Source organism: Misgurnus anguillicaudatus, chromosome 18, assembly GCF_027580225.2.
Source record: "Misgurnus anguillicaudatus chromosome 18, ASM2758022v2, whole genome shotgun sequence".
NCBI lineage: Eukaryota > Metazoa > Chordata > Actinopteri > Cypriniformes > Cobitidae > Misgurnus > Misgurnus anguillicaudatus.
In genome coordinates this window covers 17,220,386-17,241,465 of record NC_073354.2, presented here as the reverse complement: position 1 = coordinate 17,241,465, position 21,080 = coordinate 17,220,386, and the positions used below count along the sequence as shown (strand labels likewise).

The 21,080-nt window shown below is 36.1% G+C and overlaps 2 protein-coding genes across 2 annotated transcripts; both read left to right on the top strand.

Annotated features, from left to right (window-relative positions):
* Positions 1-5,879: 5,879 nt before the first annotated feature.
* srd5a3 (steroid 5 alpha-reductase 3) lies at positions 5,880-7,476 on the top strand. The gene is made up of 5 exons (XM_055185640.2): positions 5,880-6,125; positions 6,248-6,399; positions 6,483-6,674; positions 6,778-6,909; positions 7,185-7,476. Exons 1-5 carry the CDS (start codon positions 5,932-5,934, stop codon positions 7,442-7,444), a joined length of 930 nt encoding a protein of 309 aa, XP_055041615.2. The 5' UTR covers positions 5,880-5,931; the 3' UTR covers positions 7,445-7,476.
* Positions 7,477-8,001: 525 nt separating this feature from the next.
* tmem165 (transmembrane protein 165) lies at positions 8,002-13,475 on the top strand. Its single transcript, XM_055185641.2, has 6 exons — positions 8,002-8,307; positions 9,160-9,391; positions 10,810-10,985; positions 11,132-11,317; positions 11,745-11,850; positions 12,096-13,475. Exons 1-6 carry the CDS (start codon positions 8,167-8,169, stop codon positions 12,170-12,172), a joined length of 918 nt encoding a protein of 305 aa, XP_055041616.1. The 5' UTR covers positions 8,002-8,166; the 3' UTR covers positions 12,173-13,475.
* Positions 13,476-21,080: the final 7,605 nt, after the last annotated feature.

The following is a 21,080-nucleotide window of genomic DNA, read 5'->3' as shown; positions in this document are numbered from 1 at the left end:
GAAGTGCAGATATGCGGTTGCACTTAAAAGACGAAGAAGACGCTTATTTGCACTTTACTGACCACTGATTCCGGTCCTAGCTTATCTAAAACGGCTATCAATGTGGTTAACATTTACGCATTTGGCAAACGCTTTTAACCATGAGCAACATTATTTTAATCAGTAGGCTATGTTTGTTGGCGAACAATCAAACCCTTGACCTCGACTACAAGATCCAGCTGATCTATGGGAACACACATTAAATAACAGTGCTTATTATATCTTACAAAAGTTTTGTATATGTAGGCTACACTGTAAAAATTATGTCAAATAATTTGTGCACAAACAAGCATTTTAATTTTTATTAAAGCATTTGGCAGACACTTTAATCCAAAGTGACTTACAATGCATTCAAAATAATAAATCATTCTTTTCAATATGTGGGTTCACTGGGCTTGAACCCATGACCTTATGAGGCTAAAGTCATGCTCTACAAGTTGAGCCTACAAAAACACCAAAAGCAAACCACTTTTTAATAAAAAATAATCAATTACAATAAGCATGAGACATGTTCAGGATCAAAACACCCTTGAGTACACTAGACCGGCATGTGAGAAATTAATAAAAAGAGTGTGCAGACTTGTGTCTAAGCAGTCACACACAGCCTAATTTTGCAGAGGAAGACCCTTTAACCATTCCATTGTCTGTAAACAATTTAGGTGGCCATGTTTCCTGTACCGTAAAGTTACAGGACCACAATTATAACAGTGTCTCTTTTTTCTCTTCTCTGGAGGTAAGGAGGTTGGCTGAGTATTGGTAACCTCCCTTGTTTTTTTAGCAAGTTGAGATAGAATGTCCTAGAGAAGCCGCCGGTGGGATATGGGTGGGTCGAGAAAATAACGCTGGGGAGGGGACAACTTTTGTTGTGTAACAGTAAGCTTGCATGTCACAGGACGTTTCAAGGCAAACAATGCAGTAGAAAGGGTCACGTATTGTGTATGAGTGATGGACAATGCAATTTTGGGGGGGATATTTTGTTTATACAGTACTTGTTAGGGTAAACATTTAGATTTAAACTTTCTTAAACATTCTTACTAGTATAAAAATTTAAAGAAAACACCCTGAAAAAATAAGTTTTACAATAAAAATTAAAGGTGTGGTATTTTAGAACAAAAGTGACTGGCTGTCATGTTTATTTAAATAAGGACAATACAAAAATATGATTTCAGTCAGACTGAAATATGCATTGCACATAGATAGTAAAAGCTAATTTGTATCTCTGGTCAAAATCATGTTTCAACTATTGAACTATTAATTAAAGTCATCATAGGAAAGAAAATCTTTGATCTTTGACTGGTTAGATTGTTTTAAGGAACACTATTTATTGATTTGTTTTACATTTTTATACACTTAAACCAATAAAGTTATACTTTGGTTTGTTTAGTTGAGTTGTTGTTTGTTGGGACACAGTATGGTCTTAGAAAGCCTGAATGATTCAGGTGGGAGTTTGATCAAATGGGTTAGAGTTTAGGTCTCAAACCACCACATGTTTCCTGTCCTGGTCATTTCTACTGGGAGTAATAGCATTTAAAACACTTCCCCCCTGAGCTGGAGATCAGGAAAAAGAGAGAACTTCCTATCTTTTGGAACAGTGCTAACAGCGGGCATGGAAAACCCCCCAAAAGGCAACTCTCGTGTTGGTTTGTCCTTTAGATGTGCTATTATCTACTGTATCAGTTAGTAAAGAGCAAAACAATACCAGCAGTGATGTAAACCAGTCTTGTAATTATTTAATACTTCCAGAAAGATGCAAGAATAACTTACGGGTAACATCTTATGTAATTTATCAACATTATAAACAGGTAAAAAGAAGAGGCTTAAAGGAACAGTATGTAAGAAATTTATATGAATTAATCATAATTTACATTTCAAATACTTATATCACTCACAACAGTGGTCCGGCCAGGATATTGTCATTTAAAAAGTGGAGTTGCAGCCCTCAACTGATGTTTTTGTTGTCATTTTGTATATTGGCCACTAGTTGTGTGATTGCAGTACCAGTTTTAGCCACAAGTTTTGTGATTGCAATACCAGTTTTGGCCACAATCCTACATACTGTTCCTTTAAGCATAATTTGACATACCCCTTTTATTATTAGGAGGTAGAATTAATATTTAATCATAAAAAAGTGTTGTACTGTAATTGAACAGCTTATTGCATGTTAGGAATATAAAGCTTATATCTTCCCAAACATTTAATGCAGTTATCAAACCCACTGAACAAAGCAAATAGCAGTTTTTACGCAAAAAAAGCAGTTTCATTGGGAAGGTGTTATGTGCAGTGCAAAATTTAAATTTGACCAGTTTTACCAGGTAACAACATGGAAACGTAGTTAAACATAGTTTAGACACTTTAACAAACTACATTTACATCAATGCATTTATGAGATGCTTATACAAAGCAACTTACAATGCATTCAATGTATACTTTTTTCAGTATATTCCCTGGGAATTAAACCCACAATCGTTTCTTATTTTTAACTTCAATAATGACAAGAATACCTCACTATTCAGTGCCACATCCCAGTGGCCCTGGGCAAGGTGTGCCAGTTCCTGCTCTGTCATCAGTGCTGGATACTGGAAAAGAAAACACCATGCGGGAACACCATGGAAAATGAACCTGCAGCCAACCAGCACAAGACAATAGACAAAGAATGACAAATCTAAGCATTTAAATCATAAGAAAAACACAATTATTATGTTATATGAAATATTGAAAACACACACTACATGCTACAGAGCTGATGCCAAATAGAGGAACCATTTCGACCATATGGCTACATAAAGAACCTTTAAAAAAGAACCTGTCACAAAAGAATCTTGTTGAAAAAGGTTCTTTCAAAAAATATTAAAGAAATTGTTTCTCTTTTGCATTGCTTTGTAGAACCTTTCAAGCACTTTTATTTTTAAGAGTAAAGTTAGACATTTTGAGTGTTTGACATGGCATTGTCATCAAAGCAAGGCATATTATACCTATGTGTAATCATTTGCTAAAATATCATATAGAAAATGAGTTTTTTGTTTTTTAATTACATTATCAATAATTTAAAACGTTTTGTCACTCCAACAGGTCTGACAGCTGATCACAGTTTAACCTGAATATACATCACACTATAATTATATCATATAATCATATATTAGCTAATGATAAACAAACCAATTTTGGAACTGGCTGAATATTCGCTTTTTGTAATCTTGAAATGCTTATTGTCAAGGCCAGAATCAAAATACAGGGTTATTCTACAACATCACTAAGCTGAACTGCAATGATATTTTATATTTTTACTAAAAAGTCTTTCCGCGTTTCTTTTATCAGTGCTTTAATTCTGGATTTTTCCTGTGAGTCTAATGGTAACAGTAGCCCGTCCTATAGGGAAAGTTCAATTCTGTGATAATTTTCTCCCTTTCATGTCGATCCAAACTTTCCTTTCCATAGACCACAGACTGTTAAGCAGCATGTAAGGATATTAACACTGCTTTTTCCATACAAACATGAATGGAGACCAGAGGGTATCAAAATGCAAAAGGTGGTGCTTTTACGCAAGGCTTTACGCTTACATAATGTAGCCTTTTTTAATGTTTGATGACAAGATAGAGACTTAAGTAAAATTATGTAGACTAATAATTTAAGTTTAATGTCCTAATGATCAGCCAACTATTTTGTATGTCCTGTTCCACAGCTGACATGGAACGTTATTAACCGGCTCGGTTTTTAGTTTTAACCGGTTCAGGAACGTCAATTTTAGGGTTGAACCGAAAACGTTAAAATACTGTTTCTGTTCTAAACTAACCAATGGGAAAAAACTCTGGTTCAAAGCCCTGCTTTTATGTACAAAAGTACTGTACATGCTAGATATCTATCTAGATGTGTGTGTTGGAGCTTGGGGATCACACAACGTAAGATCCAGCTGAGCTGAGAGAAATGGGTGGGGGGCAAAGTGAATGGGTAGACAAAGGGATAAGTATTTAAAGAGGGGAGGAGTGACAATGAGAATGTCAGAAGGGAACCTAATGAAAGTCCAGCAGTGGGTACAACGAGGAAGAGTCAGGAGGGGGCAGGAAACAGTGCACACATCCTCAGATAGGAAACCAGCCTCCTATATGTGGCATCCTGCAGTCAAAAACTTTAGAGATTAGCTTTATGCACACTCTCTTTTCTGACTGAACATTAAGGTTTTGGATCAAGTGGGCATTTGACATTACATCTCTTAACATTGGCAGACAAAGTGCGCCAGTAAAGAGACAAACACATACTGTGCTCTGGTTATTGTTTAACTTCCTGTTGTATATCAGAACTTAAATAATATTTAAATATTTTCAAGAATAAATATTTCTTATTTCTTCTTAATGAGTTTAAGACATAATTGAGAAAACTTTGAAAAATTATTCTAGCTTTATCAATTTTAGTAAAGTTTTTCAAACTGAAAATAATCTACTTATGTGGCTTTACCATTGCAATTCGTTTTACCAACCTTCCGTGACAGGGCTAAATTAACCACTATACTGTACACTGTCAGAATAAAATGATCATAAACTGTCCCAAGCTTTTACTGGGGTCCTATTATGTACTATTTATGTATACATTTGGTAAAATATGTGATTACATCTGCAGTCACCCTAGTTGTGAATATGGGAGTTTCAGTGATGTTATGTTGGTTTAGTCTTGTTTGGTGTGAGATTACGTATTTCTTAATTCTGAAAAAACATATTAACAGCTGGATTCCTTAGTGAGTATAAAGTCTCAACTTAAGGTTCCTGTTTGAGTCAACAGAAGATGGGCCCAAATAAACATAAAGTTGCTTTGATGTCTGCAGAGCCATAAACTAATACATGCCCTGCTACTCCTGAGACCAGACAATGCTCCTCAGGACTAAATGATTACGTACTTACTATTAAAATAAGATAACAACTATTTCTGCACATAGCAAACGGGATGAAAATGCATCTGGATGTGTTGATATTGGTCAAAGGCTTCTAAAGCACTACACAATTTTAAGATGGGGCTACCTGGTTACAAATTCCAAACTCAAGTTCCAAAAACATTGGGGTACTTCGAAATATGTAAAATGATTTGCAATTTCGTAAACCCAAATTTAAAAACAGCTGGAGAAACATTTTGTAACTACTTACGTTAACTGCCAACAGGTCAATAACATGGCTGGGCATAAAAAGAGTATCTGAGTCTCTCAGAAGTGAAGATGGGCAATATTCCTCAAGGTAAAATGACAATGGCTTTGAATCTCATCATCTACAGCAGTGGTTCCCAAACTTTTTCAGCGTGTGGCCCCCCTTGTGTACGGTGCATTCCTTTGTGGCCCCCCAAAGAAAATTTGTGACAAATAACTGTTATAAAACTCAACATTTTAATAAAAAAACATTAAATTATACAAAAAAGTAGTGCTTTTGGTTAGTAGCCTTATTTTTTTTAGGTTTAATTACACAGAATTCATGATAAATTACTGTATTTCATAAAATGTCATAAAACTGGGGAATCTGTAAAAATCCCCGAGTGTAAGGGACAAGGGGGAAAGTCAATAATGGATGCCCGTGAGCTTTGGCCCCTCATGTGGCACTACATTAAAAACAGGAATGACATTTCATTTCACTTAGGAGGGTACCTAAATATTGTACAAAATATATTTTGTCTGCTGCCACCTTGTGTTTGTAGGTAGAACTACAATTGTAGATTTATTTAAAAAGCTCTAAAACGCGGTTATTACCTCTATTAAAAGATAAAAAATATCAAAAACATTAAAATAATTTTGTTTATTTCATCTTTGTGCTTTGCCTTACCACGATAGGGCCTTTGTAAAATCCTAAGAGTGGAACTTAAAATTTCCAGTATTTGTTTTCCCCCGGAGTTTTAAACGAACGGACGAATTATGATGCTGTGATGCTTATCCCACTAGTTAATATCATATGGTTTTCGTTAGCGTTATGTTTTATCGTAGCTTTCTGCATCTATACATTTTCATTTAAACTGCCTCACAAACTCGATCAAGTGTTTCAGGATTTAATTCGATATGGAAAAACTAAGGAAAACATCAAGCGCCCGAGCTGGCAGCTCAGTTTTGACGTATCTAAGAGGTAATCGTGGGGTAAATATGATTTCAGTGGATTTGTAAAAGCCTCGTATATCACAGCTTGTGCACATGAGTGCGGTTTGTATTTTTAGTAAATAAACATATTTTTTCTCTGCCTTTCTGTAGCTATTTCTTTCATTTCTACGCGGTGTCAGTCTTGTGGAATGGACTCCTCCTACTGTTCTCTTTCCGGTCTGTCGTCACGGGCGAGGCGTTCCCTGATTGGCTGATAGACTCGCTGTGGTGTTTGACTGGCAGGCCAAGAGCTGCTTGGAAAGGTACAGTTAAAATATGGTTTAAATTCCCTAAATTGATTAGAGAATTATTCTAATAAATTAACAATCCTGCATTTTATTTTCAGAATTACAGCTTTCCGTTCTGCTTTTACAAGTGCTACTATGGTTCCATTCCCTTAGACGGCTGTTGGAGTGCTTGTTTGTCAGTGTATTTTCTCACGGTGTGATCCATATAGTACAATATGCTTTTGGTTTGGCCTACTATGTCCTTCTTGGCCTAACTGTCCTGTGCGTAAATGCCTGTCTGACAGAAGAAGGTTAATACTGCCTTCTGCATCTCAGCATCCCAGATATATTTAAATATTGTCTTTGAATTTTACTAACTAATGATTATGTATTTGTTTCTCTCTGCGTTGTCAGGAGCCAAATCAGTCCCGTTCTCTCATCAGCTGACATGGTATCATGTAAGCGGGGTTTTTCTCTTCATTTGGGCTTCACTCCTCCAGCACCGGTCCCTCTCACTGCTGGCAAAGCTGAGGACTGACCACTCAGGTAAGAAGCTTATAGGTTACTGGGGGAGGAATTATTCAGTCCATGTCATTTTAGGTTCCAGCTGAAACTAAAAAAAATGTTTTATTGTCTTGTGGTTGGTAGTTTTTTTCTGTTTACACTAATTTCCAATTTGCAAACAGTATACAACATCGAAACATAACATATAATGCATTAATTTCTGTTTAATGACAACAATTTAGAATTTAGAATATGACTATTTGTTTCTGAGGACAAGACACGTCATCAAGCTCTCTCCCCTATGTTTATGTATACAGGCAAAGTAAAGTCCTTGGCCCACAAGATGCCATGTGGAGACTGGTTTGAGTGGGTCTCCTGTCCACATTACCTGGCTGAGCTTCTGATTTACACTGCCATGAGTGTTTGTTGTGGTTGCAGCTCATTAACCTGGTGGATGGTGGTACTGTATGTACTCTATAACCAGGCATTGGCTGCTCAGCTCTGTCATGATTATTATAGGAGCAAGTTTGAAACCTATCCATGTCATCGGAAAGCTTTCATTCCTTATATCCTGTAATTTTGATTAAATGAATAAAACTATTGATTGAACAGATGATCTCAGTGGCATACTTGAATGGGTGCGAGCTAACAATGTCATTTATAATGTATTCATTTTGGTGGTTTTAAATGAACACAATGTCTGAAATGACTGTTGCGATGACAAACCTGTGTTTGACAACAAATAAATGTGGCAATAAATTGACAACACAGTAGTTGTTTAAACCTCAGCTTTATTTTTTAAATAAAATGATACTTTCCAAAATTTTAATTGTTCAAGTTATTGTTTTCTCTGCTCTCTATGCTACAAATAAATTAATACGAAAATCCCATATAAATGTTTGTTAGCAAACCTAAATTCGCTCTTTATAAAAAGTTAATATATTTTGTATAAATTATGACGTTCTTTGATGTCTCTTATCTTGTATTTTCTTTGCGTTGCAACTCTACCTAACTTGAAGGTCTTCTGTTTTACGTCAAACAGACCGACGTGGCAACCAATGGCGTTTCACAATTTCAGTGACGTACGGCTCTAACTTACACGTTGATTCCTAACTGACCAATCACGGGTAGCTGTAAACCAACATGTTTTTAATTTCCCTCACATCAACCGCTCCACAAAGATGACGACGGGCTAGCCCGACTTTAACAAGAAAACGCGGATGTAAATAAGTTAAATAGAATATAATCTTAAATTACATAGTAACACCATAATATAAACCGCGCAAAGCAGCCCATATAATGGCTGTCCGGGCCGGAGAGCGGCATGCCGGGGGCAGATTTATATGCTTCCTTATTCTACTGAATGTCGTGTTGTTCTCAGCTGGAGTTTCGGCGAATCAAGAAGAAAATAAAGTCGTTGTTGAAGAAAAGCCCGTAGAGGTAACTTGCATATCAAACCTTTATTTATCTAAGATGTTTCTTTGTTTAAACCTTAATGTAAATACATCTACGTACTCGTCAGGTAAGACGAGTGGCAGAGGTATCCCGGCTGATGCTTCATGCTGCTACCATTTAGTTTAAGGAAAACTAGTTTGATTGCACTTACAGATTTACATACTTTGATCAGGAGAAAGTTTTGACAAACAGTGGTCACCACAGCACACAGCCGTGGTGATGCTTGAGCTTTTAGATTTGACAATCTTTACCGCGTTAATATATTGGTTTATATTCTCTCAAGTTGATGAACAAAAGCCAACAAACTTGCTTGCATACATTCTTACATATCTTACTCAGTAAGAAGTGAAAAGATCATCCGCTTTAAATTACCACGTGTTTAAGTAGATGACCTGGTTGGTCAGGTTTACACAAAGCCGGTGAGAAAGCTCAACTAACTTCCTGCAGTGTAATTGAAAATATTAATAATAAAAAATACGTTTTATTTATGTTCTTCTGAGCTATTCTTATCCTTTCCATATAATATAGGCTTTCTTGATTTATACATAGGTTTATGTTTTATGTATTAAACGCAAAAAGTTTAGTCATTTAAGAATTATAATATTTCTCCATTCCACACATATTTTGATTTCACATTGATTTCAAAACCATAAAATATGTATCATAAATATCTAGATGATTTAATTAAATTAAATGTCACATTTAAGATTTTCTAAATGAAGAATAACAAATATGAGCTGCAGTTAGTGTTTCTATTCTTTATATATTATTTTGTAAATCATTCTTGTGAAGAATTGTACAGCTGCTGTTATTTCTAATACCCAAATGTGTGTCCAGCTCCAAAAGGCATCCACCGGTCATGCACCTGGCCCGGCAGTCAATGTCGATGAGCCCAGTCAAGGAAACCTGGGATTCATTCATGCTTTCGTGGCAGCCATTTCAGTTATTATTGTCTCGGAATTGGGAGACAAGACATTTTTCATCGCAGCCATCATGGCCATGCGCTACAATCGCCTTACTGTTTTGGCGGGGGCCATGTTGGCTCTGGGACTCATGACGTGCCTGTCAGGTAGGTCAGACTTTCCTCTGTCATATTCAGATAAGCTTCAGATAACCCACACCCAACACTTTCCAAGAAAATAAGGGTACACAATATTCGTGAAGCTTTCCTTTTTTTTTTTAAACCATAAGTAATAATTCTCATATTCTTTGTGTTCCCCTTTATAATGATTTTGCACTTCTTATATAATTGCCTTTCTAAGATAAATCACTGTATTGTTATTGTAATAAGTTGCTTTAGATAAAAGTGTCTGGTAAAATTTTTTTTTTTTTTTTTGCATATACCACATCTGGTTATCACCTTCTTGGTTGTTTAAATATAACTTCTTTCTTAGAAGTTATAATCATAAAACTTACTTAGAGAAATAGAAAATATCAATCCTAATTTATTTTTCAAGTAGTTAATCGTCATTTCTTTAAGGTAAAACACCTCTTTTATTTGTTTAAAAAAGGAAAATAGATTTTCAGGCCGATTTTGCATTTATTTAATTAAAGTATTATCCATACATTCAGTAATGAATGTTATGTTGTGTTTACCAGAATTACACAGTTAAGTCTTACTAATATGACTATTAATTTATAATGTCTTCTCAAAGATTATCATCACTATTGCTTTATTTAATATAGAGGTCGACCGATAGTGGATTTTACCGACAACCGATTAATCAACCGATATTGGATAAAAAACAACCATAACACTCAAAGTAAAACAGTAACTAAATTTATTTCAAAAGTAATGAAACAACAGACCCATGGAAAATATGCTAAATTAAATAAATGCATAATTTAAAATATCTTAATTATATTAATAAGTATTGAAATAAATACGTCTGTAAATTAGTCCACTGGTAATATTGAAATTACATAAATGTATATTATATGTGGTCTTGTATTTAATTTGTTTCTGTTTGTTCCACCAACAAACTATCGGTGCCGATTAATCAGCAAAACCAATTAATCGGTCTACCTCTAATTTGATATGATATTGTTTATGTGTTAAATAGCAGTTAAACATTTTTGATTTTTTTTCTCTGTTGGCCGGCCCTTTATCTTCTCTGGGTTCCTGTTTTTTGTCTTTCTCATCTATTTTAATAGTGACATACAGTGAATGTGGTGTGGGAGATTTACATGATGTCTTTCATTATGCAAATTAATTGTAAATCCATCCAAACCAAAATGTCCAGCTGTTCAAGTTTTAAACAAAAAACATGACAGGCAAAATGACTATTAATGTCTTATCAGCTACTCAAGCAGTTTATTATATGTTTATTATACACCAGTTTCGATATGTACATAATTGTAGCTGGGTGTAAAAATCATGATATGGTGTTTTATATCTAAAGAAGTCCCTAATGTGCTAACAATGAGTATTTCTGCCATGCCCTCCTTATTCAATTTGGACCTATGACCCATTTATTTTCCCATTAGTCCTGTTTGGTTATGCCACCACCATTATCCCAAGGATCTATACTTACTACATATCAACGGCACTGTTTGCCATCTTTGGTATTCGTATGCTGAGAGAGGGGCTGAGGATGAGTGCTGATGAAGGTCAGGAGGAGCTGGAGGAGGTGCAGGCCGAGATAAAGAAGAAAGACGAAGAGGTGAGGACCCACCGATAAGCCCACATCTTCTTCAAAAGCTTTGTATCTCAAGTGTGTTTGTCCTTGGGTGTGGTTATGTAAGACCTCATGCATTATTTAAGCACATTATCTGACCTCTGATTGGCTGATTTTCTCTTCACCTGCAGCTTCAACGCTATAAGATGGCAAATGGCGCATCTGATGTTGAGGCAGGGGGAACAGCGACCATGTTGCCTCAGAGGAAGTGGCACAGCGTGATCTCACCCATATTCATTCAGGCACTCACACTAACCTTCCTTGCCGAATGGGGCGACCGCTCGCAGCTCGCTACCATTGTGCTTGCTGCAAGAGAGGTAAGAGATATGAAGAACTGCATACTAGTCAAACCAGGTACTCTTGATTTTTGATTATTTTGATCACTGGAGATATGTGAAGGTCCCAGTGGTTGTCATACTTTGTTACATGCGCGTAAAGTCCTTAAAGGTGGGGTGCATGATTTTTGAAAAACACTTTTGAAAAGGCTAAAACACACTTATAGCTAATCAGCAGTAAGGGGCGTGTCTACTAACCGACATCATTGCCTAGGTTGCGTATGTGTGGGATGGGTCTATCAAAGGAAGGTCCAGATTCTATTAGGGTAGGGGCGTGTTTGTTTAGGTGATTTAAATGTCAACATTGGCTTTCATAGATCATGCACCCCGCCTTTAAAGATGATCGAGCGAATTTTGCAGCAAGCAAATCACTATATTGTCTAAATTGTTGCCCTGATTTGTGTTACAGGATCCATTTGGAGTAGCGGTTGGTGGTACACTGGGACACTGCCTGTGCACAGGACTGGCAGTTATTGGTGGAAGGATAGTTGCTCAAAAGATCTCTGTCAGAACTGGTGAGAATGAATTATTTAGTTTATTAACTTGCATAAGGATCATTCTGTATCCATAAGTTAGCATTTTTCATGAATCTCAGTGGTACAGCGTTACATTAGCAGCGAAAAAAGCTGTGGGTTTAATCCAAGTGAACACGCATAATGATAAAATGGATACATTGTAATTCACTGCAAGTCAAATGAATAAATGTAAGTAAGTTATACTTGAACTGATTATTGATGCTATTCCTTTTTTATCTTTACAGTTACAATAATTGGTGGGATTGTGTTCCTGGCCTTTGCATTTTCTGCCCTCTTTATCAAGCCAGACACTGGATTCTGATATTGAAGTGAATTTTGGTTTCCTTTTGTACATACAATCACCACAGTACAGACCCAGAACAGCTGCTTCAAAGAGAGACTCTTCAAAGACTGAATTGTGGATGGTTTGGTTGTATGTGTTTTGTGTGTGTGTATGGTTGAAACCATGGCTGAATGAAAACAGTTTACGGCTCATCTCTCAATGAGCATTTCAGGTTTTTCATTGTTTAATCCCTCCTAGTTTCTTTTCAGCCAGACACTTTTCAGTTTTTAAACATTCACCACATTTCTACAGTATGCCACACCTGCCAATTTACTTGAACTTGCCAGAAGTATATACGTCCTGGCACTTAGTAACATTTTTAATCAATCAAGACTTTTTCTAAAGTGTTTTACACTGATTGAACGGTGCATTGTGGGTAAATGGTGTCCCTTTTGGATTTTATTCAGGCCTGATTCTCCTTCACTATAAGAGTAGATGTAAAAAGCACCCCTCACCCTTCTCTATGACAGCTTGTGCTGTCTAGCCATCTAAAAGCGGAAAATCTACCCCATTGCACGGTGATTTAAGCATCAACAGTCACGATTTCTTCATCAATTACAACTTACACATTTTAAATGCATTTTGCATTTAATCAGTAGTCCTACAGATTTGTGTGAGATTTGGCAAGTTTTAGACCCATTATCACTTGTGGCCTTTAAACCCCAGTTGTGATATTTATAGGTCATCGCTGTTTAATCATAAATGCTCCTCCCTATTTGCATCATATGTTAAGGCAAGTCACGTTTTTCACAAATTCCCTTGATAAAAGCATATTGGCGTTCATTTAAAATCTGCTTGTCAATGTTTAGTTCGTTTTAAGTCGTCCATAGGTTTTATTTATTGGATAATGCTTTAGGATGAAGTTAAATATGCTGACGTTAGTTAATGCATCATGAACTATCAAGGAGCAACATTTTTGATTTTGGTATTAATCTAGGTTAATGTAGATGTATATGTAGAAATAGAATGAATAAGATGAATAAATGCTGTACAGGTGTAGTTCATTGATATTTTATTGCATTAGCTAAAGTTAACAAATTGAACTTTGTTGTAAAGTGTCACTGTTTATATATTACGAAGCACAGATATTTGAATTTGTCTAGGCTGAAGTATTTTCTGTTCCAAAATCAAGACGGGCATATGCTGTTTTTGTAACATTGACATGGTGACTTTGTCAATATTTGACAGGAGATGTTTAATATTGGAAGTATGCTGAGCTATCGGTGACAGAGGAATTTAATGTACCGTGATTCCTGTAAATATTAAATAAATCTAAGTCTCAGTTTGTGTGACGTGTTTATTTATAAAATTATGCAGTATGAAACCCTCTACTTCTTTAACCCTCATAAGCCCCTAAGCCTCCTGTATATGTTACAGTTCCCTGGGGGTAAAAATTAACCCAGAAATTAAAAGGGTGATTACAAAAAAATATACATTTTTAATGATACAAATAATATATTTTTTGTCTGCTTCCCATCTATACATTAATGCTTTGTTTTGGGAGATATGAAGTATTTTTGTACCCGTTTACCACTCAATTCCTCAACTACACCATTAGCTTGTCTGTAAAATAACACATTTTTATGAAAAATTCACATAAATTATGATCTAAATTTGATTTAAATTGTTTTTAGATATTGATCTAGATGTTATGTGTTGAATCCGACCATTTGGTGTTTAGAAAAAAAAAACAGTTTTATGGTTACAGTTTAGGAAATAAATCATTTTAACCAGCAGATGCCCATAGAGACCCATTCATTTTACGTGTGGCCAACTGCTCAACATCAGTACTTTAGTGAAACACTTTGTGGATTTATGTTTATATAAACATTAGAAAGGTCATTAAAAATAAAAACTATGCCAAATAGTATAATTTTTTTTCTAGTTTTGATGCATTTTGAAATGTCTGTTTTTACAAAATGGCACAGAAATTTGACTAAATGTAAGGGTGTTTGTCTGTGTGTGTGTCCGTGTCTTTGTGTGTGTGCGTGCATGCGTGTTTGTGACTTTGTCTTTTTGTGTGTGTCTGTGTCTTTGTGCGCGTGTGTGGGGGGGCATGCACACACCTGTGCAAGCATTTTAAATCTTTGTTTTGCATCTGTGGCTGTTTTTTTTTTGCCAAATTCTGTAAAAAATACTCTCTGTGGCAGTCATTTTGTGTGTGTGTGTGTGCTTGAGCATGTCTTTTCTATATTGCATTTGTGCTCTAGTACCAGGCCTACCTTTCTGTGTCAAAATTTTCAGATTTATTCTGGATGCATTGATTTAATATGATGAATAACAAGAACATTTTTTTTTTGCATTTCCCATTCATTTCAATTGGGGTCATTTTTACCCCCAAAGGACCTCTTTTGGTGAATTATTTTTCACCTCTTTAGAACGACCGAATCAAGCCCAGTTTTTTATATGAATCTTGACAGATAATCTGGAAAAGTCACAAAATCTTATTCCACTGAGATGAAGGGAACCATGTTTTTAAACGAAAGAAAAGTGGCTTGGGGGTAAGATTGACCCCAAGGGACTTATTAGGGTTAACCCCCATTAAACCAAAGCAGTCTCATTAAACATGCTGTTTTGATTCTCTCGTTAATGTGATGTCACACTAATAAAGCCCTGCCCACTACCACTGACTGGCCTTTTTATTTTAATCTACACCAGGGGCCTCATTTATAAAGTGCTTCGATCTTACGATCATTTATAAAAAAATGTGTACGTGTGATTCATAAATGGGTGATACCAGTTATTTTCTTGTCGATCCAATACCAAGTACTTTTAAGACAAGTATCACCGATACCAATACCGATTCTGATACTTCTATGAATTTTTTTATCTATGTATTAAAGTTTATTAAAGTGATTTTATGGGGTCTTTTGATAGCCATCATTAATAATATCAAATAAAATAGACATGACAACTTTTTGCACTGAACATTATTACAAGATTTCTTCCCTTTATGCTTTTTGGAGATAAAACAATTAAATGCTGACATTATGCGAATGTTGATTCATACCAAAATGTTTTTTTTGCATAGCTGTGTTTGACACATGAAAACATCTCGTGTTACGTATGTAACCGTTGTTCCCTGAAAAGGGAACGAAACGCTGCGTCTCCCTTGCCATACTTCCTACGTCCCTGTAACGCCATCTTTGGCAATATTTCAGATAGCGATATACTTCCTGGCTCCCACGTCACCCTGTCTTTGTCGTTAAGCCTCGGCATTGGTTGAATTTGATATACACATTCAACCCCTGGAGGCGTCCCCAAAGTGTCACCACAGTAACGCAGCACAAGTTCCCTCAAAAGGTAACACGATGTAACCTTGCTCTCACTTGAAATGTGTCATCACATCAAGTCCTTGAATTTGAGGGTATTGGACCTGAAAAGTCCTTGCAAGGTCTTTGAATTTGAAGTTAACTAAGGTGTGGGAACCCTGTGCATAACTCTGCTCTCCTCAACAGGTGTAAAACCAAATAATTCATCACACTTAAGAAACACCAAGACAATGTATTTAAATGTTTATTTGTCAAAACTGAATAAGGGGAGTAAACAGCACTGTTTGTTTAAAAACTTTCCATTATTGTAAGAATGGCCTGGCTCACAAAATCAACCCAACGCAGCACACTTTTGTTGGATATTACTTTTTTTATTTGAGTTGAGGAAAACCCAAAATGCTCTCACAGCCCCACTGAGCTCTGAACAGATGATGCCCAAGTCATTTATAGGTCTAATATTTGCTATCTGTATCTTCATTAACATGTACTGGACCAGATCAATTTCATGAGCCAAACCCAAGTGCTCTTTAAAGAACATCACACGTACAAGAATAAATGATAGCAAGATTGAACACTGGTAGACATTCTGAACTTCTAGTGTGTACATCAGAACTACAAAACATTTAACATGGTTCACCACCTCCTATTTCATTTTTAGGCTGAGCATTAAAACAAATTTATGGGGGTTCAGCATTTTCATCTTTCCAGCTCTTTGGATTCATAACCAAACTGTTTTAAGTTGCATGGAGCACCAAAAACCATTCAGAGAGGTACAGGGTGGAAATAATCTCATAGTGGGAGCGGCTGTTTATTGTGTCTATTAGTGCAGAAGAGTGTGTTTTATTGAAGAGGTCACTATCACGAGATAAAGCGGTGTGAGAAGAGGTGTATAAACGTATGGTATTTTGAACCAACCTGAGGAAGCCATTAAAGTTCACCGTTACCTTGGGGCTGACGATACAAATCAGTGCAGAAAAAACATCAACATTGTCAACACTGCCGTCGTTTCATGATGTATTTAAGCATCGGAGATTAAGTCATTCTCGACCCAGCCTGAAATTGTGTAAAAGTATCCCAATACATTATCTTTAAAATACCCAATAACACAAGCATGGGTCTGATGCACATCTTTTACAAACTTTAATCACATCCTGAATCCAACCGTGGAGAGAAATTTCAACTGGTCCTTCAATGTGTCACAGTTTGTTTAAATCCTTCATCTGGGTTAAAACATGTCTTATAAACAATAATTAAATCCTATCTGCATAAATTTCCTGTTTTGATTTGCCTCTAAAAAAATAAAATCTAACTTCTGTATATATATATATTCCTCTTTAAAATATTCAGTTTGTGTTTCCACCTACATACCCGTTACTATGTAATAAAGCTAAATTATGGTTTTACATTCAATCATTAATCTTACTTTGCCCATTTCTAGCTATGCTGTTGGGTTAGATCTCATAATATATTATATTTCTGTGGCATTGAAATGTACAGCCAAATATTTTGGCATAAAACCACAATCAAAATCAATGCATGCATGGCTGCCATTCATGTTCTGGTAGATAGACGCAAAACCCTGGCATGGGCCAAGTGATTATGAGTAACCCGGTGGCACAGATTTTTGTATACTGCATTATAAAAGATTGGTGGGGTCTTCCAGCATTAGGGTGGATACTGCAACATGAACTGTGATTAGATGAGCACTCTGGGTGTTTGGCTTATCACAAGTAAAGCAAACATTTTGACTTGCCCTATATTGAGGTCTGATATTATTAAAGCAACGCTATGTAGTTTCCATGTAAAAATGACTTACAGCTCCCCCATGTGGTTGAAAAGCGCAACAGTGCCTGGTATCAGACACTCTTCTGCAGGCAGGGGGAGGGGCGGGGCTGTGTTTCCTACCCTCCACCGCCACTTTCAGAGTGTGCTTGTAGCAGCTAGGAGGCTGCTCAGGTTGCAGCAACAGTACAATTTGTCCAGTTAAAAGTTGTTCTATCACTGAAATAATTTTAGAGACATTATTTAAAGGTAAAAAAACTACATAGTGTTGCTTTAAAGGAAAAAAATATTAACATCATTTACTTACAATTGAGTCATGCCATATTCAGATGTTCAACGTAATAAAACGCATACATACAATTCAAAAAAGTTGGGACAAGTAAATAACAAAATTTTCATTTTTGGTAAATGTTCCTTTAATAAAACCTATCTACTGGTACTAACCCGGAAAAAAAAAGGCAACATTGCACACTAGCACACTAAATTCTGACTATTAAAATTATAATTTAAACAGGAGGTGTGATCTTTTCCTAAAAAGACCACAGTAAGTGCTACCTGTTGACGAAAGGGACTTCCCCTGACAAATAAAATAATATGTAAAACAACTGATCTTAAGTGCTACACGTTGATAAAAGTGACTTTAGATTATAAAACAATCAAAATTAATAAAATAGTACAAATTCTGGCTATATATATCTACATTCATACAGTATATACAGTTATGTATGCATATAAATACACACATTATATTATCTAAGTACAGGGAATTGTTTCACTACAGACACACACATCTGAATTTAAACAATGTACATATGTCTAACATGTTTCCATCACCATGATTTTATGCGCAATTTGAAGTAACGCATCGAAAACGAGTGATGGAAATGCCAAATTTCGATTTAAAATCCCTTGATTCGCGTAAAAAACATTTTTACACTCGCTTAAAGTGGTTTTTGATTTATGCGAATTTTGATTTATGGTATTTTGTTTGTGAATTTTGAAAAGATTCGCTTCACGTTTGGATGGAAACCCAGATAATGTCTAATTTCTGTTGTAGTGATGCTGATAGTCTAAATGCTGGGTTATTCTCAACCCAGCGTTGGGTCAAAAAGAGACAAACCCAACCCTTGGGTTGCAATTTAACCTATGCTGGATTATTAACCCATTGTTGGTTGAAATATTAACATTTTCAGAATTAATTTAACCAAAAAGGGTTCGCCCCTTATTGAAATAACCCAGCATTTTGTGAAGTTGAGCAGTTGAAAAGGTTTTTAATGTAGGCAGCACTGTTGTGCCAAATAACCCCAAGACAAAATCTATTTATCTATGTATATATCAGGTAGATCTATTGTAAATCTAGCATGTGTGTGTTAATACAACATTTTAATTTAGTCATTGTCATTTGTTTATTATTAAAGGAATAGTTCACCTCAAAATGAAAATTCTGTCATCATTTTCTCATCGTCATGTTGTTCTAAACCTGTATGAATTTATTTTTTCTGATGAACACAAAAGAAGATATTTTGAGAAATGATGGCAAACACAGCAGACAGTGACCAATGACCTCCATAGTAGGAATAAAAAATATGATTTTTTTTAATGGGTACCGTCAACTGTGTGCTTCCATCATTTATCAAAATATTTTCTTCATCATTTATCACAATACTTCCAAAATATTTTTTTCCTACTATGGAAGTCAATGGTCAATATCTGCTGTGTGTTTACCAGCATTTCTCAAAATATCTTTTGTGTTAGTTCAAAAAAAAAAAGATATTCAAGGATGAGTAAATGATGACAGAATTTTCATTTTAAAGTGAACTTTCCCTTTAAGTAAAACTATTGCTTTGGATAGAAAGCTAAACTAGATTCACTTCTTAGTGTTGCAAACACTCTAATAGCGTCTCCTCCTATGTGACAGTTCCTATAATTTCCATGCAGCTGCTGACGCGTCAATGTTTCAGAGGTAATATAGTGAATCTTTACATTCCTGCTTACAGTCCAGAGATGTCTGGAAGATAGCAAAGTCAAGTCATGGAAGATGCATTTAACTGCGCTTATTTGAAATGTTATAGAGCCAACAGGCATAAAAATATTTTCCGTGTTAAAATTGTGCAAAATCATTTACTATCAAATAGGTTTGACTCTGTGAAATTATATTTCAGTTATTCAAAACTATCTTTCATCCTAACCATCTAATAAAACTATATCACGAACCGTGTTGTAAAGAACTAATATAACTAGATAACACTATGGCTTAACCTGAAGCAATCTGTAAATATATTTGTCCTCTTCATAACCCTGCATTTAGTTTTAGTAATCAGTCTAAAATGGTGGATCTCATTCTTTTTGAATTTCTCCACCCCCAAAAAATATATATTAGAAAGCTTGGCTCTCTAATAAATACCTGTGTATATCTTTAAAAAAATAATTGAACATCAAGTGTCATCTTGGTTTTTGTTTTAGCTTATTTTAATGGTTGCTTTGTCTTAAAGGATTAGTCCATTTTCAGACAATTTACTCACCACCATGTCATCCAAAATGCCGATGTCCCTCCCCGCTCAGTCGAGAAGAAACCACGCTTCCCGAGAAAAACATTTCAGGACCTTCCTCATTTTAATGGACTTTAATGGACTCCAACACGAAACAGATCCAATGCAGTTCAAAATTGCAGCCTCAAAGGACTACAAACGCAACCTCACGCAATTGCGTAATGCTGTGGAAAGTCACGTGTTACACATATGAAACGGACATTTGCGGATCATTTTACAATAAACTGACACAAAGACATTTATTAGTATCATACCACATACAACAATGTCGGAACGGTCCTCTTTCTCCACACTTGTAAACACTGGGGCATAGTTTCGCATACGTCATCCGTGACCTCTTGAGGCTGTTTACACTTGGCATTAACATGTGTTTTGGTCGATCGGATCACAAGTGGACGACGTTAATGCCAGGTGTAAACGGTGTTCAAAATGATTTGAGCTCGTCCACTTTCGACCACTTTCAACCACATCCAGAGGTGGTCGAAACCACTTTCGATCGGATCGCTTTGGAGTTGCGGAACGCACATGTGGTTGAATGTGTTTGAACAGCCACACGCGACCGCCTTCTCTCCGCCCATTTATCTAATCTGAGGTATTAAACACAAGTTTTACGTCTTTTTTGACTTCTGGCGTGAACATTCGGTGAACAGCGCTATTTTTAGCCTTTCATTGATAAAACTAAGCGGCTGATCTCCATAGTTTCGTTTTGAAGGCGTGTGAAAGTTGCGCGATCCTATTTCATCAATTGCGCTGAAAATTCAAAGAAAGCTCTTACATACTCATGTACAAAACACTGTGCAGCATGTTTACTTGCTAAACAAGCAGTGCACTCCGACATAATATTAGTTTGCGTCCATATAAACTCATAATTACTCCCGGTCGGGTTTGAATGACAGCAGAGAGACTCGCCCACCGTCTCACAGACCACCCCCTCATAGCACTCAGCACAGAAGCGGTCGAAAGTGGACAAAAGAGGCGGATCCAAACACCAGGTGTAAACGCAATGTGTCTCTCTCGTCCACCTGTGATCCGATCGATGAAAACACATCTTAATACCAAGTGTAAACAGCCCCCTTGACGTGATGACGTATTACATAAGGTCGCACTGGCGCATCACAGGACCGGAGATAGACAAGAAGCTGTGGTCCAAAAGTGCACATCCTCCATTCTTCTTGACAAAAATGACAATTGATTCGCTAGAGAAGACCCAATATGCCTCGTTTGGGATCGTTTAGAGTCCTTTGAAACTGCAATTTTAAACTGCATTAAAACTCTTCAGTGTTG

Coding starts and splice junctions, on each gene's coding strand:
- srd5a3 (XM_055185640.2), top strand. CDS start 5,932: ATGCTTATCCCACTAGTTAATATCATATGGTTTTCGTTAGCGTTATGT. Junction 6,400..6,482: donor GCCAAGAGCTGCTTGGAAAG/GTACAGTTAAAA, acceptor TTTTATTTTCAG/AATTACAGCTTTCCGTTCTG. Junction 6,675..6,777: donor TGCCTGTCTGACAGAAGAAG/GTTAATACTGCC, acceptor CTGCGTTGTCAG/GAGCCAAATCAGTCCCGTTC.
- tmem165 (XM_055185641.2), top strand. CDS start 8,167: ATGGCTGTCCGGGCCGGAGAGCGGCATGCCGGGGGCAGATTTATATGC. Junction 8,308..9,159: donor TTGAAGAAAAGCCCGTAGAG/GTAACTTGCATA, acceptor ATGTGTGTCCAG/CTCCAAAAGGCATCCACCGG. Junction 11,851..12,095: donor AAAGATCTCTGTCAGAACTG/GTGAGAATGAAT, acceptor TTATCTTTACAG/TTACAATAATTGGTGGGATT.